The 23582-nt window shown below is 39.6% G+C and overlaps 1 protein-coding gene across 14 annotated transcripts in view; it reads right to left on the bottom strand.

Moving 5' to 3' along the window:
* dnmt3ab (DNA (cytosine-5-)-methyltransferase 3 alpha b) overlaps positions 1-23582 on the bottom strand; it is a 523149-nt gene that overhangs the window by 116658 nt on the left and 382909 nt on the right. For 12 of the 14 annotated variants that reach the window (XM_063036199.1, XM_063036207.1, XM_063036224.1 and 9 more), the window contains 4 exons: positions 22600-22788; positions 10456-10665; positions 5494-5652; positions 2489-2596 (listed from right to left, as the gene is read on the bottom strand). In XM_063036199.1, coding sequence (XP_062892269.1) covers positions 2489-2596; positions 5494-5652; positions 10456-10665; positions 22600-22788 — 666 coding nt within the window. The remainder of the gene's footprint in view (positions 1-2488; positions 2597-5493; positions 5653-10455; positions 10666-22599; positions 22789-23582) is intronic. The other 2 variants (XM_063036267.1, XM_063036275.1) reach the window with 1 other exon arrangement.

The following is a 23582-nucleotide window of genomic DNA, read 5'->3' as shown; positions in this document are numbered from 1 at the left end:
AGTGCGTGAGCTTACACAACCCTCCAGAGAGGATAATTCCTACATTAGTTAACAATTACTAGATTACTTAAACACGTTCCTCACCTCATTAGTCCATATCCGTTCTTTTGCAAAGGTGTTTTATTTTTACATCTTCCATTAAAGTTCACTATTCTTTCACTGAAGAAATTTCTCTTCATTACATTTCTAAGTGACATACCCCTCATTCTGAAAGTGTGCTTCCAGGTCTTAGACACACTCCTCTGTCAGAAGAAACATACTCCTTGCACCATAGGTGAGAACTTTTCTCCTAAACTCTAAATAATAAAGTCCCAATCTACTCAACCACCCCTCCCTCATAAGGCAAACCCCCTATTCCTGGAAACAGTCTTGTTTGCTGAACTCTCTCTATGGCGAATACAGCAAGCAAATCAAACTCTATGCAACATTCCAGGTAGAGTATCCCCAAGGTTCAATACAACAGTTCTCTATTCCCTCTTCCTGGAATCAAACCTTCTTCTAATTAAGGCTAACACAGTATTTGCCCTTTAAATCATTTGTATATTGGTCTTCAATAACTTATGTAGAAGTACAATAGGTCCCTTTAAATATCAAAACTACCCGATTTTCTTACCATTTTACAAGTTCTTTGCTTCTCTGTGATATGCACTAAAGTGGACGATTTCCCATTTTTCCACATTATATTATAATCTCATCCATTTGTTCATATCCCCTCAAAGCCCCTTTACATCCTCCTCTGTACTTGTAGACCCACTTGATTTACAAACGTAGTACCATCAGCAAATTTAGAAATATTTTATCGCTCAACCCATTGCAAATGTAGATCCTAAGAAGGCAAGCACCTATCCCTGCCAAATATTTACTCCCCAGTATTCACAGATTCTCAACCTATCCTATTCTAAGTCTATTCATCCCCACTCTTTGCTTTCTGTCTAATATTCCATATTCAATCCATGTTAGTATATTACTTACAGTTGAACATGCTCTGATCTTGTTCATCAACTTCCTGTGCCTATTGAAAGCCTGCTGGAATACACCATGTTCACAAGCTCTCTTGATATATTCTATTTTTCACATCCTCAAAGTCCTCTGACTAATTAGTTCAACATGGTCTTTCCTTTATGCCTTTATTGTCACTATTACAATAAGATGTGTTGTTGTTACGCCCTTTATTGAAGATTCCAACATTATTCTTATTACTAATGTGAGGCCAACATGCGCTACGATATTAATATGTTCTCCATTCCAAGCCAGAGGAGTATTCCAGAACCTACAGGATATTGGAACATGATAAGCAGTGCATTCATTATTTCCAAAGCCACCTCTTTCAATGCTCTTCGACGTCAATCACAGAGTCTTGTGTATAATAGTAAAACCTCTCATTATCAAACTCTAGGCAACATGTCTCTCCTTCAAAATGTTGGAAGCTTGAGAAAAGCAAAATGTTTGTTAAATGAGATCAAAGCCTCATTCTAACAGTCTGAGTTGGATACTTTGCTGTAAAGAGGAGCTCTCATCATTATAATCTTGATTGCAGTAGGTCTAAGAGCTCCCCTGTGTTTTGTGCTAGATTCATTTCAATGAAGCATTGAGCATATATATTTTGCACTGAGAAAAACATAAAAATAAGAGTAAGGGTTGGTCATACAAATCTTCAAGTCTTTGCTTTCAATAAGAAAATTGTTGACCTGACTTTGGCCATGGTTTTATTTTCTTGGTTGTCCCCCATAGCTTTGAATTCTCTCTAGACCAAAATCCATCTGTTTTTGCCTACAGCAAGGGTTCCCTACCTTGGGTTCACAGATCCACTACTTCATGGTTATGGTCCATGGCATAAAAAAGTTTGGGAACTTCTGGCATAGAGGATGTTCACTGACTGAAGTATTCACAACCCTTTAGGATAGAGAGTCCTAGAATTTCACAACCTGCCAACGGCCAATGTTCTTCCTCATGTCTATCTTAAATGCTTTAGGCATTTTCTCTTCCAGACTTGCTATTGAATTGTATAGTGTATTTAGCACATCCTTAAATTCTATGCAAATGTTGGTGATAGATCTTTTAAATTAAGAATTTGTACTGCTCAAATCACAGCTGCAGAGTTCAGGAAAGATAGGAGCTGGTTTCTAACCACCCATAGCTGTTATGTGATTCTGCTCATTCGCCTTTGGTGATTTGCACAGTGCGCCTTTACTTTCCCCATTGCTGAAAGGCATTTCTATTTACAAAATATTACAGTTCAATGTTTTCCATTTCCTGCATTCAGTTAGCTTCATGTTGCAGAACAGATCTCCTTAGCCGCGATTAAGTAGGAAGGCTTGTTCTAAAAAACTTGGGCTTTACGTTTAAACACTGGAACAGATGTTTATTTTCTGATGCACAAATTTATTATTGCAGTGGATAATTATAGGCATTTGAACACTAGCAATAAAATACATTTAGTCCTGAAAAAGGACAGGTGTATATAAAGATTAATGAAGGAATCTCATACCTGTAGGACTTCAAAAATTGCTTTCCTATACATAGGCTGTTTGCTATAGGTTGGCTGGTGAAAGGCAGTAGAAAAAGTATTCAAAGGCATCAGCTTTTCCACACAGACCTGTCAACCAGAGAAGGATGAATTCAGTGGTAGTTACTATCATTGACAAAAGAGCTCAAGTCTTTTCATTCACACACTTCAAGATTGATGTCCTTGTAAAAGGTGAGAAGTTGGGTAGGGAAGAATGGCAGATAGATTTATGAAGCACTTTATTATTCCTCTCCAAAGTACCTGAGTGGGTCATAAACAGTGAATTTTCTGGAAGTCAGACTGTTGTTATTTCAACAAATGCAGCTCCAATTTTACCCATAGCTAAAACTAACAAAAAAAAAGAATGAGATTAAGGGCCAGTTAATCAATTTTAGTACTGTTAAATGACAGAGGAAGTTACCTGAAGGAAAGGAAGAACCATTCACACGCCTCAGAATAAATTACAAAATGTTTGTTCACAGCCCTCAGAAAAAGAAACATTTGAAACATTGCTGTTTAGAAATTCAATTTTATGATGCTGTTTTATCCATTTAGTTAATAGAATTGAAAAGTGACTTTACCAGACTGAAAAATGATGATGATAATTTCTGGGTTGCTCTGCACAATCCAAAAGTTCAGTCAGAAATTTCACAGTGTTATTTTCCCTTGCAAGCCTGACAGTTTTAATTTAGTCTTCTGCAAAACATCATATCCCATGCAAAACTCTTTGAAAACACCCTGGAAGAACTTAGACCAAGTTGCTGCAGGACTGATCATCACAAGGGCACTCCTGGAATAACTCACCTTTAATAACATAGCACTGGAGTGGGACGATTATCAGCAGAGTTTCATACTTTACATCCAATCCTTTGCCCCTCCTCTGATTTTGCTCAACCCACCCCATCTGGCTCCTGACCCAATCTCTTCCTGAGAGTCCTAGGCCCATAATACAGCCTACCCAAACCTGAACACTTCCCACACCTAATGTCTTGATGGCCATTCCCACTCTGGTCACTTGCCAGTGTCTTCTCCAAAGTCTCTCCAAGATCCAGTCTCTCTTGCTAACTCCCCTTTCCTTTCTAGTCACTTATCTTGCTTGCCCGGTCAATCCTAGTCCCTGATCTCAGGTCATGCTTGCTACCCACCACTCCCCATAAACACACCAGATCTAACAAGCGCATTTTTGACTTCAAACATGTGCAATGCCCACTCAGTAGGATTGAATCAACATTTAAAATGGTCTGTAGTGTGTTGCTGGTATAATCATTTATATAATATTTAGAGTGCACTAGAATTTCTAAGTCTTCATTCCTACAGCTAAGCATTGATGTACCTGCTTAAGTTTTATTTACATATTTCAAGTAATGAGGATTTGATTTATTTGGTTCATAGGTAAAGAATGGGAGAACTTAAAGTGATTTTTTGCCATCAAATATTTTGCATGTTTTCCTTTTATAAATGCTATGTATTTTGGGTAACTTACCTGAATACTTTTTTGTTTGTGCAAGTTCGAGCTCAACTAGAAAAATGTGAAAGGTCTTTGCTGGGTTACTTCCTGGGCATGCATTCCATAAATATCCAATAAGAAGGTTACGTTGCACATTCTCTAAGTTTCCTTTCCTTTACCACCTTTTCTTTATTCCCACTGTCCCACCTGATGTTTTTCCTTGATTTTATTCTGCTTCTTTTTCTTAAATAACGTATCTCCCTTTGCTGAACAATTCTTCTTCCCTCTATTTTCATTGACACTTTCAATTTCTTCCTCACATTCGTTTGAATGGGTGAAATACTTATTCCTCTTCTTTTCCTCATTCATTATTTATCCCCTGCCTATTGGAGGTCTCTGTTTATTACTCCAACTTCACCAAAACATAGCAATTACACTTCATACATCCTTTCCTTTCCCGCAGCAGACTAAGAACCTACTGGCACTGTGACTAGAATTACAGCTTTGAAGCTATAACTTCCAAAATGCTTCCTATGCATTTTCTTTCAAAACTGAAATTCCACAACTTTCTCAATTATTCCTACTCAGATTGGACTGCAGCAAATGTGTTGGACTGTGGCAAATGTGCTATTGTGAGCTTCCATTACTCAGAGCTGGTTAGCAAGTAGAACTAATGTCTCAGATTCTTACTGCTCAGTCAGACTGTTGGCCTCAGTCCAGTTCTCTACACTGAAATTGAGAACTCAGTATGGTTGAGGAGTGGGATGCATTTCCATGATTATTCTGTGGAATTAGAATTGAATATTCTTATTCTTTCACTGACAGAGTCCACCTCCAATTGTGCCTGACAGCAATGACCTGCTGGGCTAGTTTAGAGATCATTTTTCAACATCAGTGTGTGGGGTATGGAGACTGGGAAGTGGCTGAGGGAAAATGGGAGACAGGAGCTTCTGTGAACATGATGGATTGCATAGTTTCCTCTCTGTGCCGTCAATTTCTATGACTTTCTTGGTTCAGAATCAAACAGAGCCAAAGTGAGAAGGGATGAAATGTTTTCTTCTTCAAAGGGTAGTAAACCAGGAGGGCTTTTATAGTCACCATTTTGAAGCCAGCTTCTTAATTTTCAGTTGATTTAATTGAACAAATTCTGTAACTGCTATGGTGAAACCTAAATTTTATCTGATTAGTTCAATCTATAGGACAATCAGATTAGTATCTTACATCTACCTTCTTTTACTTCCAGCCGTATTTTTGCACTTCACCTCTTGACTGTATTTTTTGCTGACATTTTAATAATCTTCACCACAGAGGGATGCAATGCATGGTATTTGCAAATTTTCGTCAAATTAACAGAAAATAAATAGTGATATTTCATGACGGTTTAATCATAGCACTGAAATAAAAGATGATTTTGAGGGGAAACAGAGGTTTTTTTTAAAGCGTCTGGATAACAAGTAATCTTCAAAATATTTCCATTTGCATTGCCACTGTCAGGTAGTGTATGCAAGTTTTTTTTGAAAACCAAAGTATTAAAACTTACAACAGAGAATTTGCCATCTCCAAACCACATCACCCATCGTGTTCCTTCAGCTGCCCGACTTCGGCCAGTCATCCACCAGGACACAATGCGACCTGGCCACCACGAGAATCCTCTGAGCTTTCCCCAGACCAGCTCTCCAATGCCAAATCCTCGCCCATCCTGGGAAATTCAGAGGCAAACGCTAATGAAGGAATTGGTCATTTTTTGCAAAATATTCGTGATGTGTGGACTGAGTTCTAAATTTAAAATGTGTTGCAAATTTGTCACCATTCATTAGATTGGAAATTTTATATTCATACATTGGCTTTAATAGAAAAAAATACGGGGTTGTCTGATGTTCATATCTGAATTCTTCAAAGGCTCCCCTGCCGGATGAAAAGCCCTGCTTCAGGAACACAAATAGTTGGATTAAATCTTCATTTCTTGCTCTACCCACTTGTTTTTAAATAAGTACAACCAATACTTCAAAGGGTACATATTATCCGAAGACAATCTGCTTGGGTTTGCTTAAGAAGACATGCTTGATTAAAAGCAAAATAATGTAAATGTGGAAGATCTGAAATATAAAAATAAAATGCTGAAAATACTCGGCAAATAAAGCATCATCAGTGCAGAGGGTATCAGTTAACATTTCAGGTCGTGCACTACCCTAATTTTGTTACCTCTTCCAAAAACTAAGTACTAAAAGTGCAGGAAATGCTCAGTGAATCAAACAACTATCATTATGAGCGAAGCAGAATAAATGTTTTACAGTGTTGCTAGAAAGTTTGTGAACCCTGTAGAATTTTCTCTATTTCTGCATAAATATAACCTAAAATGTGATCAGATCTTCACCCAAGTCCTAAAACTAGATAAGGAAAATTCAGTTAAATAAATAACACAAAAATATGAAGCTTGTTCATTTTTTTGTTGAGAAAAATGATCCAATAGTACATGTTTCTGTTGGAAAAAGTATGTGAACCTTTGCTTTCAGTAACTGATGTGACCCCCTTGTACAACAATAACTTCAACCAAACGTTTCTGGTAACTGATGATCAGTCCTCCACATCAGCTTGGAGGAATTTTAAGCCTTTCCTCCTTACAAAACTCGTTCAACTCCGGGATGTCGGTGGTCTTCCTTACATGAACTGCTTGCTTCACAACATTCCTATAGGATTAAGGTCAGCATTCCAAAACACGAATTTTCTTCTTTTTACACCATTCTGTTGTTGATTACACTTGCCTTTCGGATCATTGTCTTGTTGCATTACCCAACTTCTATTAAGCTTCAGGTGACGGACTGCTACCCTAATGTTCTCCTATAATATGTCTCGATATAATTTTGAATTAATTGTTCCCTCAACATTGCAAGCTGTCCAGGCCCTGAGGCAGGAAAGCAGCCCCAGACCATGATGCTCCTTCCACCATGCTTCACAGTTGGGATGAGGTTTTGGCGTTGGTGTGCAGTGCCCTTTTTCCTCCAAACATAGCAATCTGCACTTCTGTTCAACTTTTGTCTCATCTGTCCACAGAACATTGTCCCAGAAGCGTTGTAGAACATCCAGGTTTTTATTTTGCAAACTTGAGATATGCAGCAATGTTTTTTTTTTGGATACATGTACCATTGGATAATTTTTCTCAACAAAAAATGAACAAGTATAATGTTTTTGTGTTATTTATTTAATTGGGTTCTCTTTATCCAATTTTAGGACTTGTGTGAAGATTTGACCACATTTTAGGTCATATTTATGCAGAAATAGAGAAAATTCTGTGGGGTTCACAAACTTTCTAGCACAACTGTAGGTTAATATTTAGTATTTTTTGCTTTTGTATGAAATGCCTGACAACTGTGATTGTTTTTTGAGTTGATATAACCTTTATGCATTTTAGCAAATCAGTTGACAAAATCTGTCATAGCAGACTGAGTAGAAATGTGAAAATCACTGAGGTCTGAAGAAAAGAGACACATTGGACTGGACATTGGCAAAGTGTTGGAAAACAGAGCACAATAGTTGTTGGTTCATGTTTTGGTGAATGGAAGCTTGGTTGTATTGCATCTCTGCAGGGCTCTATGCTCAGTATTTGGCTACGATTCGGGTTGCATTGCTTCTTTAGTGCAAAGGAAAAAGGGATCAATTTCACTGAACTATGTAAAATTATGAATAGTCATTTATTCAGTGTGGAATAGGCCCTTCGGCCCTTCTGGCCATGTTGCCCAGCAACCACCCAATTTAATCCTAGCCTAATCACGAGACAATTTACAATGACCAACTAACCGACTGACCGGTACTTCTTTGGACTATGGGAGGAAACCACAGCACCCGGAGAAGACCCACACGGTCACAGGGAGAATGCACAGACGCCTTACAGGCAGTGGCAGGAAATGAACCAGGGTCGCTGGTACCGTAAAGCATTGTGCTAACCACTATGCCGCCATGCCATCATGAACTTGTAAAATTACGAGTAGTTACAAAGGATCAACAAACTAGACTATTAAGGTAATTAGTCGAGAAATAGTGTTGGGAGTGTTTTTCATTGTAAAGCAGATGGAGATTTAAATAGAAACCTTCATTATATTTAATATGTACGCAGAGAAGCACTTGAGATAACATCACCTACAGGGTCACTAAGCCATTTCTTTGGCTTAATGATGTCTCTTTGATTTTCTATATTGCTCCAATTTACAGAAATTACAGCACAGAGGCAGAGATCAATCAGTTCAGTACATATTTGTGATTGATAGATTCTCAGTCAGCATTACCCACACTGATTTAAATCCCTGCCGCATATTTATAAAATGTGAGTTTTTGGAAACAATAACTAGCTGATCTTCTGTTATCTTATGGATGTCGTTAAGGCACGAGAGCTACAGGGTCGTATGTGAAATTCACTGAGCTTCTCAGCCCAGTCAGTTCAGCAGCTGCTGCTGGTCAATCCAATGACAGGTCAGATATTCATACCCTCCAGCACGAAATGTAAGTTGTTGACACACTAAACATTATGGCGCAGATGGATACGTGGGCAGTGGTCGCGCCTGGCACTGCTGCCTGCAATGAAACGCCATTTGACCTCGTCACTTTGGAGCTGCACAGAGCACCTGTCTCAGCATCCAGGTGAGAAAACATCCTGACAATATTGAATCTCTCGTACAACACGTGCTTTTGCAATCACACCACTTAAATGTCAAGAGCTAACAACTTTCGGATTAATAATGACCAACAGGATAGGGAGAATTGTCCAATGTCTTAGTTAAGATTTTCACTTGATACAGGTGGCCACTTCCAGAAAATGTTGCGGCAACTATAACACACCATTTACCATTACACTCTAAATTGCAGGGAGGACTATTTAGGGCAATTCACACTCAGTAGCCACTTTATTAGATATACTAGCTCATTAATGCAATTACCTAATTAACTAATCATGTGGCAGCAACTCAATGCATAAAAGCACGTAGACATGGTCAAGAGGTTCAGTTGTTGTTCAGACCGAACATCAGAATGGAGGAGAAATGTGACTTTGACCATGGAATGATTGTTGGTGTCAGACAAGCTGTCTTGAGTATCATTGGGAATTTCACGCGTAACAGTCCCCAGAGTTTACACAGAATGTGTGAAAAAACAGAAAAAAACACATCCAGCAACTGTGGCAGTTCTGTGGACGAAAGCACCTTGTTACAAAGAGAGAAGAGTGTAAAATGGCCAGACTGGTTCAAGCCGACAGTAACTCAAATATTACAACTGTGGCATGCAGAAGAGCATCTCTGAATGCACAACACGTCGAACCTTGAAATGGATGGGATCCAGCAGCAGAAGACCATGAACACACACAACGGCCACTTTATTAGATACAGGAGGTACCCAACAAAGTGACCACTGAGTGTACATGTGTTATTTGCATGCATGGGCAAATAAGACAGGTACCTATCATGCCCCATCTATGAGAGGGATACACTGGATAGACAGTCAAAATTGTTTTCTTATGATTGAGGTTTCAAAAAGATGAGGATATCAGTTTAAGGTGATAGGAAGGAGTTTTACAATGAATAGGAGGGGCAAGTTATTTTTGTTTACACAGAGATTGATTGATATCTGGAATGTGTTACTACTGGATATGATGAAATCACTTGCAATTACCACCTTTAAGACGTATCCAGACACAAAATTAAATAGACAAGGTATAAAAGGATACAGTGCTGCAGTGGGACTTGTGCAGATAGGCTAAAGAGATTGGCATTGATACGGTGGGTCAAAGGGCCTTTTTCTATGCTGCACAACTCTAAGGCAATGACCGTGTACTTTATAGGGAATAGACAGTGTTTTGTGATCAATTTTTCACTGCAATTCAAGTCTATATTATTTATAAGTCAGCTGCTAACTCATTGAATTCAGTCTGATCAATGTTTACCCAATGATTAGTCCACTGGATGAACTAATCTTGCGAAACACCCCTCTAAATTTCTGGCCATGTTACTGGAGGGGACAGAATAAACGCTGCCAAGAAGTGATCCTGCTTATAAATTTAGAATACTGTTGGCCCCTTTAAAATTCTCCTTTGGGACCGTCACCTTGAATGAATGTACATTGTAATCCGAAGGACTCAGTTCACCTGCAGACTTATTAAAATCTTTTCATTAATTGTGCTTTCCCACTCCTACCTAAGTATAGATAGACCTTAAAATTCCTTTCTCATGATGAAATGGTTACCCCTCAGTCAATACCTTCAATCATGGCACAGTTACATTAGGCTAATTAACAAAGCAGGTAATCAAATTTCGCCCCATTGTGTTGTCTCTGCACTGAAACTCCAATTCTTACAAAGGAGCCCACACTACACTGAAGTCCATGAACCAATCAGTGCAGTGGTCATTTCAGAATTGTATTAGTTCTCTTTTTCTGAGTTCTGCAGAACTGAGTATGTTACCTTTAATAATTCTCAAGTTATCTGTCCAAGTTATAGCAAGGAATAGGATAATGAACTTACTTCATATTCCGCTTCTTCATCTATCACTTTGGAAGTGTCCTTCTCGACCGTCTCATTGGAAATTATTGGAAGTTCTGGAGTTCTAGCAGCTCTGGGAGGTGCTGGATCCGGGGGCTGTTGGGGCGTGGTTGTGCTTGTTTCTTTCTCTTTCTGAACTGGGGCATCTTCCTGAGCGCTCATCACTGCTACAAGCTTTGCCCTCTTCTCAGCCTGCAGGGAGTAGATGATTGATAATATGGGGAAGGAATGAGTGAATTGAGTAAATAAAAATGTGATGGCTTTGACAATATCCACAAAGTGAATGAAAAATAAATAGATTTTTCACTTCATTTCACACATCAGTCAAATACATCTTTTTAATTAAAATTGATAATGAGAATAGTAATTAAATCCACTATGATAATCCCATGCCTCAGCACTACTAAATTTGTATATTGCTCAATATTTTGAGCTACTTTCTTCTGAAAATAATAAATTGTTACGTGAGGATTTTTTGTATCTTAAAAATAGTATTCATAACATAAATTAGGTTTGATTGGAGCAATGCAGCATCAGGCAATAGGACCAGAGAGAAGGAACTGCTCAGGTTCAAGTTTAGCCTAGTCCAATTGAGTTCTTTAAACGATGCTGGGTAATATCAGCTCTTTTCCCGGGGAAGAAAAAATATTTGTACTTAGGTGACAACTAGCATCAGGTTATTGGCTTCATTTGGAGACATCTCAGTAGCTCAGGTGGCTACAAATGTCATGTGATACAATATGGTTTAAGATGGCATTGGTGAAGCAGAGTGACGACTTACTGGCAGCAAACAAAGCTACTTCATTACTCAAACTTTTTTCTCAAAAATGATCACTACAATCAATAGCCTGTAACTTCCCATTTGGAGTTGAGCTTTTGAACAGCCTGTACATCCTGGCCAAATCAAGGGGGCGGGTCCTGGGCCCAAGGGTGTACTGTAGCGGCAGGGCCCGGGTGTGAAAACGAGGAACAAGCGCTGGGCCAGGTTGAAAAGGTCAGGCTGTCAGGGCCAGAGAAGAGGGACGTGCTGTTCGCGAGGTTTACTTGTCTCTGCCATGAATTGAGCCTGTGGCCTGCAATTAACGGGCTCTTGGATCAGCTGTGACTGGCTTCGTGCTGTGGATTCACTGTTAGGAGCTTCAGTCCTGAATGTCATTTGCTTAGTTTGCAAGACTTTTTTTTCTCACATTGGGTGTCTGACGGCCTTTTTTTAATGGGTTCTTTTGGGTCTCTTTGTATCATGGCTGCCTGTAAGGAGATGAATCTCAAGGTTTTATATAGCAGACATACTTTGATAATGAAGACATTTTGAACATTGAACTTTAAAGGGCATTCATGGGAGTTTGGATGAAAAAGGCCTGAGAAGACAAATAATTTAAAATCAAATGGTGGAGATTCACAACCAACAGATCAGATCAAAGCTCTGCATTCAGTCATATTGGTGACAGAAAATGCAAAGCAATAGCAGGGGAACACCATTTTAGAGATTATTAGCCTGGTAATCCAGAGACCGAAAAAAATTATCAACAGACAAGCTCAATCCCCATGATGGCAACCGGGGAACTTGACCGCAGATTTAATTATTTTTTACTTAACTAATCATTTACATGAATGAAAAGCTTAGGCAGTAGTGCTCATGAAGCTTGATATCACATCAAACCCCGATTCAAGTGTTCCTTAAATTGCATAACATCTACCACCATTGATCCTTCCAGCGATTAAGGAAGTTTAAACCCAAGCAATGTAATTAGCTCTTATACACTCCGACTTCCACACCAGTCCAGATCTCCCATCACCCCACCTGCACCCGCTCCCTCAAGTACCTGTTAAATAGTTCGGTAAGTCACTCAATTGTACTACGTGATTATGGAAAACTGAACACGTAACCTCGTAGCAATATAGGTACAGATTCTGACCAGAAAACGTACAGCAGACCCAATATCTGAGCAAGGTCTTCTTCATGATGAAGAACTATATCAAGCAACAGCCTGACAGAATAATACTTATAGAATCATGCATTTCCATGTGCCTCCATCATTCTGTTTCACTAGCAAAACAGATTAGGCAGTAGGTAGTAAGAGGCAAGTTACCTAAGAGTCTTCAACATTACCACTGGATCCAGGGGAATGGAAAACAGAAAAGGTTGGAAAACCAATGTTGTCCCATTACTGCCTACCTTCCTCTCTCCACTGATGACTTACAGTACCTCCATATTAAACGACACTTGACAGAAGCACTGAGAGATGCAAAGGCACTGGTATGTACCCCAGTGCTCATCAAAAGGGCAGCTCACCAGTACCACCACAAACAGTGTCGGCCAGGGTCTGAAGGTCAGAATTGCTGGACTGTTCTCTCAACCCTATGCCAGAAATTCAATCACTGGAGAAATGCAATCTTGACCTTGCCTTCATCAGTTCATTTGTTTCAGATGTACTGATAGGAGTGAGCACTGAACAGTTCTTATTAAACCAAGTCCCATCTTCATACTGAGCACCCTCCCACTGCAACGCATGACACTGCCGCTGTGCAGAGCAAGGTATTTGTCAGACAATGTATATTCAGCAGCACCATTCCTTGGCAATCTGTAATTGCACAGTGTGACATACCTTTCACTCCACTATCAAGGCTGAGGAACAGCAGTGATCCAAAGGGAAGTTCAGATAAGCAAACGAGGCATACTTAAAAATATAACATCTGTCCTAATGATGCTATAATACAGGACCTAGTGCTTGGTAATCAGAAAAGGCCAGCTACGTTACTGAATAAATAATGAATCACATCAGAGCTTGGCCTCTTGCCCAATCTAGTGATGTTTGGTAGTGCACAGTTAAGCATCTAACAGAAAGAGGAATCCTAATGAACAACCAACCCTATTATCGATAATAATGAAATATTAGGAATCCAAAAATCAAAGAAGCAACATTTGGAATCACTTTGAAACAAAATTACTGATTACCTTAGCTTGTCCACCCACCATCACAGAAATCAAATATCAGCCCACAGAGCTCACATCACATAATTTCCAGCTGAATGCAATGAATACAGCAAAGCCTTTTGTGTTCCCACAATGATCCATCTGATGACTTGTATTCAACTCATTGCTTTATTTCTTTTCAAAGTGCTCCTGCATAGTTGCAGCACTGCCATCTTCTCAACAAGTTGGAAAAACTGCTCAGGTATGTCTTGTTCACAAGCATCAGGAGAAATTAGATCTGGCACAAAACCATTTCAACATTCCGTTTTCAATCATCAGCAAAGACGCTGAGAAGCTACTGACCCCGACTTTCTAATAACCAGCCTTGTTTGGGATTTGAGACACCACAGAGTTCCAAAGCCCACCAAGCCGGGGTCCAAAAGTGGGAAAAAAGTAGAATTCCAGAGGTTAAGATGAAAATGATTGCCTTTATAATAAAACATCATTGAATCAAGTTCACTATCAGAACTGGTAGAGTTAATGACAGGAATCAGGGAAGTTGCTTGTGGTTGTTAGGAAGCAACTATCTCCACTCTGGAGTGTGTGGAGTGTCCAGGGAGGAGATGTAACTATGCTTCAACATTCAGGCCACACCAGGTGAGGGGAGCTGGTGGGTCTCACATCCCGATGTGGTAGGGACATGACTGTCCTAGTATGCGAAGTCAGCTCTGACAGGCTGGGCAGATGAGACCCACAGTGATCAGGAGGGCGGTTCTGCAAGCACTGTAAAGAGCGAGAGGCATAATGAGACACAGAGAAGTCACGGTCATCCACTGCAACCAAGGAAGACCTCAGTTGTGATGTCTACCAGATCCAGACTTTTGAGGTCCAGAGAGTGGAGTTGTCCCAGTGCGATGGCTCTTCCACTTTAAAAGCTCTCCCGCACAGGTTTCCTTGTCATCGTCGGATACAACAGGGACAGCCACTAACTTTATGTCAGGACATACTTAAAAGAACAGCTTTCCAGCCCCAACCATCTTCAGCTTTCTTCCATTATAAGACCAGGTCACTGAGTCATAACCAACCTTGGTGCCATTCGTAGCTCCTCAGGAAATGAAGCAGCTCACATATACATGAGCAAAGTCTGGATAAAATTCAGTCTTAGGGCTGATAGCTGGTAAGTGACTTTGTTGGCACGTACTGCCAATGATCATCTCATTAACAAAGAATCCTGTCACTTATACTTGTCAGTAAATGGCATTACCATTTTTTGAATCTATCACCATCAAAATCCTGGGAGGAGGAGTCACACCCCTAACCACTCAACTGGATCAACCATAGAAGCACTATGGTCACAGGTCGCAAGTCAAAGGCTGGGTATGCTGAGTATTCCTTTGCTTTAAAAGGCTAGGTTAGGAATGGATAAAACAGTCCCCTCTTGCCAAGAGGAATGCAGCCACTGTAACCTTAATGACACTAAAATAGCCCAACACAAATCAGCCTGCCTGCTTGACACCTTAAGCACCACTACTATTTACATAACTGGTGTACTATGAACTTTATGCAAGCTGCATTAGTCATTTATCAAAGATTCTTCATTGCTTTAAGATCAAAACCATGGGACTGCCAACTGACAGCAGTTTGGAAAGCTACCTTCACCATGCCTCGTGCAATGTTTTAAAGAAAGAGCATGAACAGCTTCTTAGGGGCTATTACCAACAGCCACTCCAACATATATTCATATATGGAAAATAATTAACTTTTCAGTACAGGTGTGTTAAATCCAGAAATACAATAGAATATAAATTGCAATTAACTACATAGAAAGTAATGATTCTCTTGTTGCATTTTTTGTAAAGGACAGTGCGCTAAAATCTATCAAAATATGCTTTTGGTCAATGCAAAGCAGTATGAAAGAAATCAGAATGTACTTCTAGAAATAATTTATAAACCACAGAGAGTTTATGAAGTAATCTCTAATCGTTCTTGATGTTGCTTTTCATTTTTATATATTGTCAAAATACTCACCTGCCATACCTACCCTTTATATTAAAATTCTTAAAATTTAATTCAAAGAAACAGCAGACACAGATATATTCTGTTTATCAACTGCTCCATTTTGTTGTGTACATTTCTAGCTATGTTTAGCTGCTTTTACACTGGATTTTGCTTTTAACTATTTTGATAAGATGAATGTGCTTCAAAGTTTATATTTATTTGAGAATGTCAACGGTCACTGAAATTTTGATGAGCGATTTGTAATCAGATGATGCTCACAAATTTTGTCTCCTGTTTTTTTCCCGCTTCTCCAAGAATTGATTCAAGCTAAAAGTGGATCAGCAATTTTTCAAATATCTGAAAGAATTTTAAACAGAAGTCTACTGATGAAAGGAGCTTTAGCCATAGAGTATTCCATTATTTATTGCTGGATGAAGAAATGACATCTCCCCTCAATGCAAATATTAGATACAGTCCAAGTCCAAAAAAGTATATGCAATATGGTAAAGTGAAAGACTTCTGTAACAGCACAAGCAAGAAGGCAAGCCAGATCATTTTCTTGCAGACAGCCTTTCTTGTAGACCAGTTAGTTTAACATCTGTAGTTGGGAAAAAGCTTGAAGCTATCATTAAAGAAGAAATAGCGAGGCATCTGGAAAGAAATAGATCCTTCAGGCAGACACAGCATGGTTTCAGCAAAGGCAGGTCCTGTTTGACAAACTCACTGGAGTTCTTGGAGGATATAATGAGTGCAGTTGATAAAGGGGAACAGATGGATGTTATTTACTTGGATTTCCAGAAGGCATTTGATAAGGTGCCACATAAAAGACTTATCCATAAGAATTGGGGGTGATGCATTAGCATGGATAGAGGATTGGTTAATCAATAGAAAGCAGAGAGTTGGGATACATGGGTGTTTCTCTGGCTGGCAATCAATGGTGAGCAGAGTGCCACAGGTGTTGGTGCTGGGCCCACAACTGTTCACGATAGAAATTAACGATCTGGAACAGGGGATGGAGAGGACAGCAGACCTCGTTTATTGTCACTTAGTAACGCATGCATTAAGAAGTGATACAATTTGTTCCTCCAGAATGATATCACAGAAACACAAGACAAACCAACACTAAAAAACTGACAAAAACCACATAATTATAACATATAGTTACAACAGTGCAAGCAATACCGTAATTTGATAGAAGACCAGACCATGGACATGATAAAGAAAGTCTCAAAGTCTCTTGAAAGTCCCAAAATCTCACGCAGATGGTTGAAGGAAGAAAACTCTTCCTGCCATGAGCTTCCAGCGCCGCAAACTTGCTGATGCAGCATCCTGGAAGCACCCGACCACAGTCCGTCCGAAAACTTCGAGCCTCCGACCAGCTCTCCAACACCGAGCACTGAGCATCATCTCTTCCGAGTGCTTCGACCCCGGCCCTAGCAACAGGCAATAGGCAAAGCCAAGGATTTGGGGTCTTCCCCTCCAGAGATTCTTGATCACACAGTAGCAGCGGCAATGAGGCAGGCATTTCAGAGGTTTCTCCAGATGTTCCTCCGTGCTTCTCACAGCTGTCTGCATCAAATCAGGATTGTGCACGGCATCCTACTTCACAAATATGAGTGTAGTGTATCTAATTTTGCTGATGACACCAAATTGAATGAAAAAGCAAATTGGGCAGAGGATATGGAGAGACTGCAGAGAGATAGAGATAGAGATAGGTTAAGTGAGTGGGCAAGTGTCTGGCAGAGAGAGTACAATGTTGGTAAATGCGCAGTCATCCACTTTGGAAGGAAAACTGGAAGACCAAATTATTATTTGAATGGTAAAAGATTATTTGAATGTGCAGAAGGTCTTGGGAGTGCTTGTGCATGAATTGCAAAAGGTTGGTTTGCAGGTACAGCAGGCTATCAAGAAAGCAAATGCAATGTTGGCCTTCATTGCTAGAGGGATTGAATTTAAGAGCAGGGAGGTTATGCTGCAACTGTACTGGGTACTGGTGAGGCTGCATCTGGAGTACTGCATGCAGTTCGGGTCTCCTTATTTGAGGAAGGATATACTGGTTTTGGAGGTCATGCAGAGGAGGTTCAGTATGAAAGAAATCAGAATGTACTTCCATAAATAATCTATAAACCACACAGAGTTTATGAATTAATCTCTAATTGTTCTTAATTTTGCAGGTTGATTCCAGAGACGAGAGGGTTAGACTATGAGGAGAGATTGAGTCGCCTGGGACTGTACTCCCTGGAGTTCAGAAGAATGAGAGAGATCTTATAGAAACATATTAAATTATGAAAGGGATTGATAAGATAGAGGCAGGAAAGTTGTTTCAACTGGTAGGTGAGACTAGAACTAGTGGACATAGCCTCAAGATTCAGGGGAAGTAAATTTAGGATGGAGATGAAGAAGAACTGCTGTTTCCAAAGGGTGGTGAATCTGTGGAATTCTCTGCCAATGAAGCAGAGGAGGCCACCTCAGTAAATGTATTTAAGACAGGTTTGGATAGATTTTTGCATAGTAGGGGAATTAAGGGTTATGGGGAAAAGGCTGGTAGGTGGAGATGAGTCCATGGTCAGATCAGCCATGGTGGAGCAGGTTTGATGGGCCAGATGGTCTACTCCTGTTCCTATTTCTTATGTTCAACCCTGTCTTGTGAAAACTGACTTTGGTAACTTCAAACTGCAGATACATCTTCTGTTTCAAACTGACTTTACATAGTTATCTAAATTTTAATTTATTCCTTTATTGGTTCTCCATTTTTTTCTGCTGTATTCATATTGTTCTTTTCTTGAATGATCTACTTTTGATATTGATGTTTTGGAACAATTTTTTTTTGAAATTTGTACGATTATATTTTCTGTTTCTGATAAAATTAATACAACCGTTGTTTATGTTTCCTTTCTGGAGAAATGTTCACTACTCTTAATACTTATTTATTTATTCTCTCCTCTAATACTGATGAGCATGTTCAGGTTTTAATCAATTTTGTTTTACCTTTGGAAATAAAATTATAAGCCATGTATCATGAATCTGTACTAAAATCCTAATTCCTCATCTCACTCCTTCTGCTTACAGAATTTGGTTTATCTGGAATAGAATGTGCGAAGCAGGAATAAATGCAGAGTTGTTATTACATATATATGTTAGGCTAAATTACTGAAGACAAATTTTGTGGATTTAGAATAACGTAACAGTTATTCAGATTGTGGCAAAGTTGAATCATTAAACCATACAATAGCTTAAAAAGATTGAAAAATGCTAAAAATAAATTGCGGTTACGTGGATTCGGTTTTTGAGATCTACTGTATTCATAACCCAAACTTCATTGTTTAACTTCAAAACCTGGCTTCTGTATCTCCCTCTGCAACTGGATTCTCATCTTCCTTATCAAGAGACCAGTCAGTGCAGAACAGTAATAACATCTCCTCCTCACTGACAATCAACACTGATGCACCTCATGCATGTGTGCTTAACACTCATTTCTGTTTTCTCTATACTCATGACTGTGTGGCTAAGCACAGCTCAAACACCACCTATAAATTCACTGACGACACCACTGTTGTCAGTATAATCTGAGATGGTGATAAGGAGACACACAGGGGTGAGATAGGTTGGCTGGTTGAGTGGTGTTACAACACAACATCACAGTCAACTTCAGCAGGACTAGGGAATTGATTGTGGACTTCAGGAAAGCATAGGGGGAAGAAAACACAGGTGTCCTCATTGAGGAGTTAGCAGTGGTGAGCAGTTTCAAGTTCTTGGACATCAACACCTCAGAGGATCTATCCTGGGTCCAACACATTGATGCAATCATGAAGAAGGCATACCACTGGCTCTACTTCATTCAGAGTTTGGGGAGGTTTAACATGGCACATAAGACTCTTTCAAATTTCTATAGATGCGTGGTGAAGAACATTCTGACTTGTTGCATGGTATGAAGCCTCCAGTGTGCAGGATCGCAAGAAATACTGGAAAGTGGGCGACTCAGGCAGCTCCATTACGAGCAAAACCATCCCTACCATTGAGGATATCTTAAAGAGACAGTGTCTCAACAAGGTAGCATCCTAAGGAACCACACCAGCAAGCACATGTCCTCTTCTTATTATTACCATCAAAGAGGAGATACAGAAGCCTGAAAGACTATGCTCAATGGTTCAAAAACAGCCCCTTCCCCTTTGTCATCAGATTTATGAATTGTCGATGAACCCATGGACAATATCGTGCTATTCCTGATTATTCACATTATTTATTTATTTTTGTAATATATAGTGATTTTATGCCCTTGCACTATATCGTTGTTGTAAAACTACAAATTTCACATCATATAAGTCAGTGATAATAAACTTGATTCCAATTCTGAGATAATATGCACAGATTCAATTGATTTGATTAACAAATTTTATAACAATATGATTTTCGTCCACTAGGTGGCGATAAGGTTACACATTTTGAATGGAGAGACCTTCGCAAAATTTTTAAATTTATGGGAACTTAGAAAAGTAAACCATATTACAATGATCCTCCTGAAATATTCTGCTTACTTTAAATGGCACAACATTAACAATATTTCTATATCCATGGAAGTGAGTGTTTATTGGAGGCAGGCAGAAACACTTGCTTGGAACTCCTTGCATCTCCATGTGTGTCCATCTGTTGCCTACTTATGTCCTGGGATGATGAAGTCTCTTACTTCTGCTATGGATCATGATGAAGATTAATGAATACCCTCTGATTCATTTTCACTCGGTTTTTCTTGTGATCATTTCATTCCTCTGTCAAGCCAATCTCAATTGTCTATCCCTTACAAGTCAATGTTATCACTGTCGTTAAAAGTCATGCCATTAACACAGAGGCATCATCATTCTTCATACATTCATCAGTAACAACCACCTTGCAGCCATAACGGTTGGTCAACGGTGTGGCACTTGACCCTTCCTCCCACCCAGGGGTTCCTAAGCATGGACTTAATACCATTAAGGAAGCTGTCTGTGGAACTCAAGTCGAGAACCCCTGCTCCCACCCCATAGCCCTTCCACCAGATAAAAGAAGGAAGGAGAATGAAACAGCAGTCTTCACTTGAATGCATAGTTACAGCTCCAACAACACTTAAAATAGCCAACACCAGCCAGCCGGAAGCAAGCATCCAGATTGTCATTTCATCTTCCACCTTAAACAATCACTCCCAAACAGTGCTAGGTGATGGAGAGAGCATGTGTTTAACCTGGTGGATGGAATACCTTTGCCCTGGACAGCATCAAGCTTCTTGAATGCCGATACACCTATCCCAGAAAGTGCTATCTACATACTACAAGCATTATAGTTTCCATTTAGCAACAAGTTGGTATGCTGCTGGCTTTGCATGGGTTGATTCCCACACTGTGATCCTTTCGCCTGTTTTCTGGGCTCCTGAACGTAGCCCACAATATACTCAGTGGTCACTTTATCAAGTACTTCTGCTTGTTAACGCAAACATCTAATCAGCCAATCACATGGCAGCGACCTTTAATGCACAAAAGCAGACATGGTCAAGAGGTTCAGTCATTGCTCAGACCAAATATCAGAACAGGGAAGAACTGTGACTTTGACCATGGAATGATTGTTGGTGCCATGTGGAGTGGTTTGAGTATCTCAGAAACTGCTGATTTCCTGCGATTTTCATGCATAATAGTCTCTAGAGTTTACAGAGAATGGTGCATGAAACAAAAAACAACATCTAGTGAGCAGCAGCTCTGTGGGTGAGAAAACCCTGATAATGAGAAGAGTCAGAGGAGAATGACCAGACGGGCTCAAGCTGACAGGAGGATGACAGTAACTCAAACAACTGCATGCTACATCGGTGCTATGCAGAAAAGCATCTCTTCATGCACATCATGTTGAACCTTAAAGTGGATGGGCTGCAACAACAGAAGACCACAAACAATCACTCAGTAGCCACTTTATTAGGTACTGGAGATCCCTAATAAAATGGGCACAGAGTGTACATTGATACACTTTAAAGAAAGATTGCAAAGAAAGATCCTCTATCATAAAGAAAGATTTCATATTTTCACATAAATGTGAATTTCAAGGGAGACCATGAGACCATGAGCACATGAACAGAGGCAAAAAAAAAATTCAAAGATTGTTAAAGATTAGCTTTATTCCTCACTAACGTCACTTATTCCAGAACTATCTTGTTTCAATGCTTCTTAAAGACTTACAATCAGGGAAGCTGTGGTGATCATGGATTTAACAGCTTCAAAACTTATTACAAGCTCTACAACCTTTAAACAGCCACAGAGGTCTGAGAATTGAAGGGCTGCACTTGTTTAACACTGAGGTTTTTGAAGCTACAGGCTTGAAGTGGAATCAAAGTGGAAGCTTGCTGATGAAATGGGCGTCCTGGCATTCTCAATGAAAGATGGTAATATTCCACTCAATGTACTTAAAGTTACAAAATTCCCTAAAATAGCTTGAAAAAATGAATTTTGTACTTCACATGCTTCCTGCCTCTAATATATATTTCTAAGCTGCAGGTTGCCTCACTTTGCTGATTCATTGGCGAGCGATGTTCATTTGTGAGTTGAACGAGTATCTCAGATTACTTGACAATAATATCGAGGAAGATAACCCAAGCAAGATACCCCTAACCCAACCTACAAGCACTTCTATGTCTCTAGACTACAGCAAGGACTGGGTATCTTGTTTCACTCATCACTCCGTAGCCCGATGTGTAACACTGTGGTCAGTTATACCACAGCCTGCCTCACATCAGCAGATGTTGCACCAACATGCTGAACCTCACAGATTGGGAAATGCTCAAAGATTCTTCGTCAACCCACCCCTGATTGAATATTTCCAATCTCCATTCCCGACCAATTCTAAGATGGGCCTGGTATAAAGCAGCACTCCCAGAGGCCTATGGTGGTAAACTGCCTCACTTATGGATTTGATTTTCTGATGAGCAATTCCAGAGAGGGCCACTTTTCCATGGGTGCATCTATTTCTGTTCAATACCTGTGCCTTTGAGGTCAATCATTTAGTTAGTGACAAGATGGTATCCTTCAAAACAAGATTATGACATTGTCAAGGCATCTCATGGCATAAACTAATCAGAACTGTCCTGATAATTCACACAGGAGTTTTTGTGAGTACTCCATGCACCCTGCTATATGCATTGGGTGGCAAAATTATTGACTGAAACAAAGCAACTCAGTAGAGTAACGGTTTAGACACTGTACCTCAGTCTGGGGGAGGGGGTGAAGATTCCCACTTCGGGGAAAATATGACATTCTTTCCATCTCACCCCACGGTAAGAGTGCTTCCTCTTGGCTAAGCAATGGAGTGGCATTCAAGTGGGATGCATCAAGGGGGTCTGCAGCCTTTTTACTCACCCTCCTAGCGGGAGAAGGACGCATGGAGGTGAGAGACTAAAGTAAAGGAATAAGAAGACAAAAAAGGGAAAAATGTAAGTAAATGAAAGAACACCCATTATGGAATGGGGTCGACATTTAAAATTGCTAGGAGTTTCTTACCTACGTTACAGACAAGTATATGGCAGTATAATTAAAAATTTCACCATTTTGACATCAACTTTTTTGGATGTGTTCAATCAAATACTGTTTAAGTAAACATCATTATGCTTATGCCTCACCTTTGGAGAAACACCAACCATACACTATTTAAGATTCTGAACCTTCGTGCTGCACAACCTCTCAGCTGACCTTTCATTCATAAACTTGCTCATTTGATCAGGACACCAAAGATGGTAGAATTGGACAAATTCTTGCCAGTTTTGGCCCCATTTAAAGGGCAGTGATAATTAGATTAGATTTCTGATTGCTGTAAATAAACCTGTTATTTTACATAAACCTTCACTCATGGAGAGGTGGGCCGTATAAGAAACTTGATGCAATCAAGTGAAGTAGCTGGTGCCTTTTCGAGATACCCAAGGATCTCATGCCATTTCATAGCAGGATCTGTCCGAATGTTAAGCATCATAAACATGTATTTCTGATGATAATCATTTCTAGTTATGAAAATGGCACTGACATAACAGGTAATCATTTGTCAAATGATTACTTTCTTCCTGAATGAAGATTGGTTATATTTGTAATCACTGTAGGCCATAATAAATTACATAATTTATTGTGAAAAATATTTCCACCATAGTTAATAATACTGTCCATTTCTAAAAAACCAATACATATCATAAACACACTTC

This window comes from Mobula hypostoma, chromosome 2 (assembly GCF_963921235.1).
Source record: "Mobula hypostoma chromosome 2, sMobHyp1.1, whole genome shotgun sequence".
Taxonomy (NCBI): domain Eukaryota; kingdom Metazoa; phylum Chordata; class Chondrichthyes; order Myliobatiformes; family Myliobatidae; genus Mobula; species Mobula hypostoma.
Note: the sequence above shows the minus strand (reverse complement) of the source record. Positions and strands in the feature narration are given on the sequence as shown.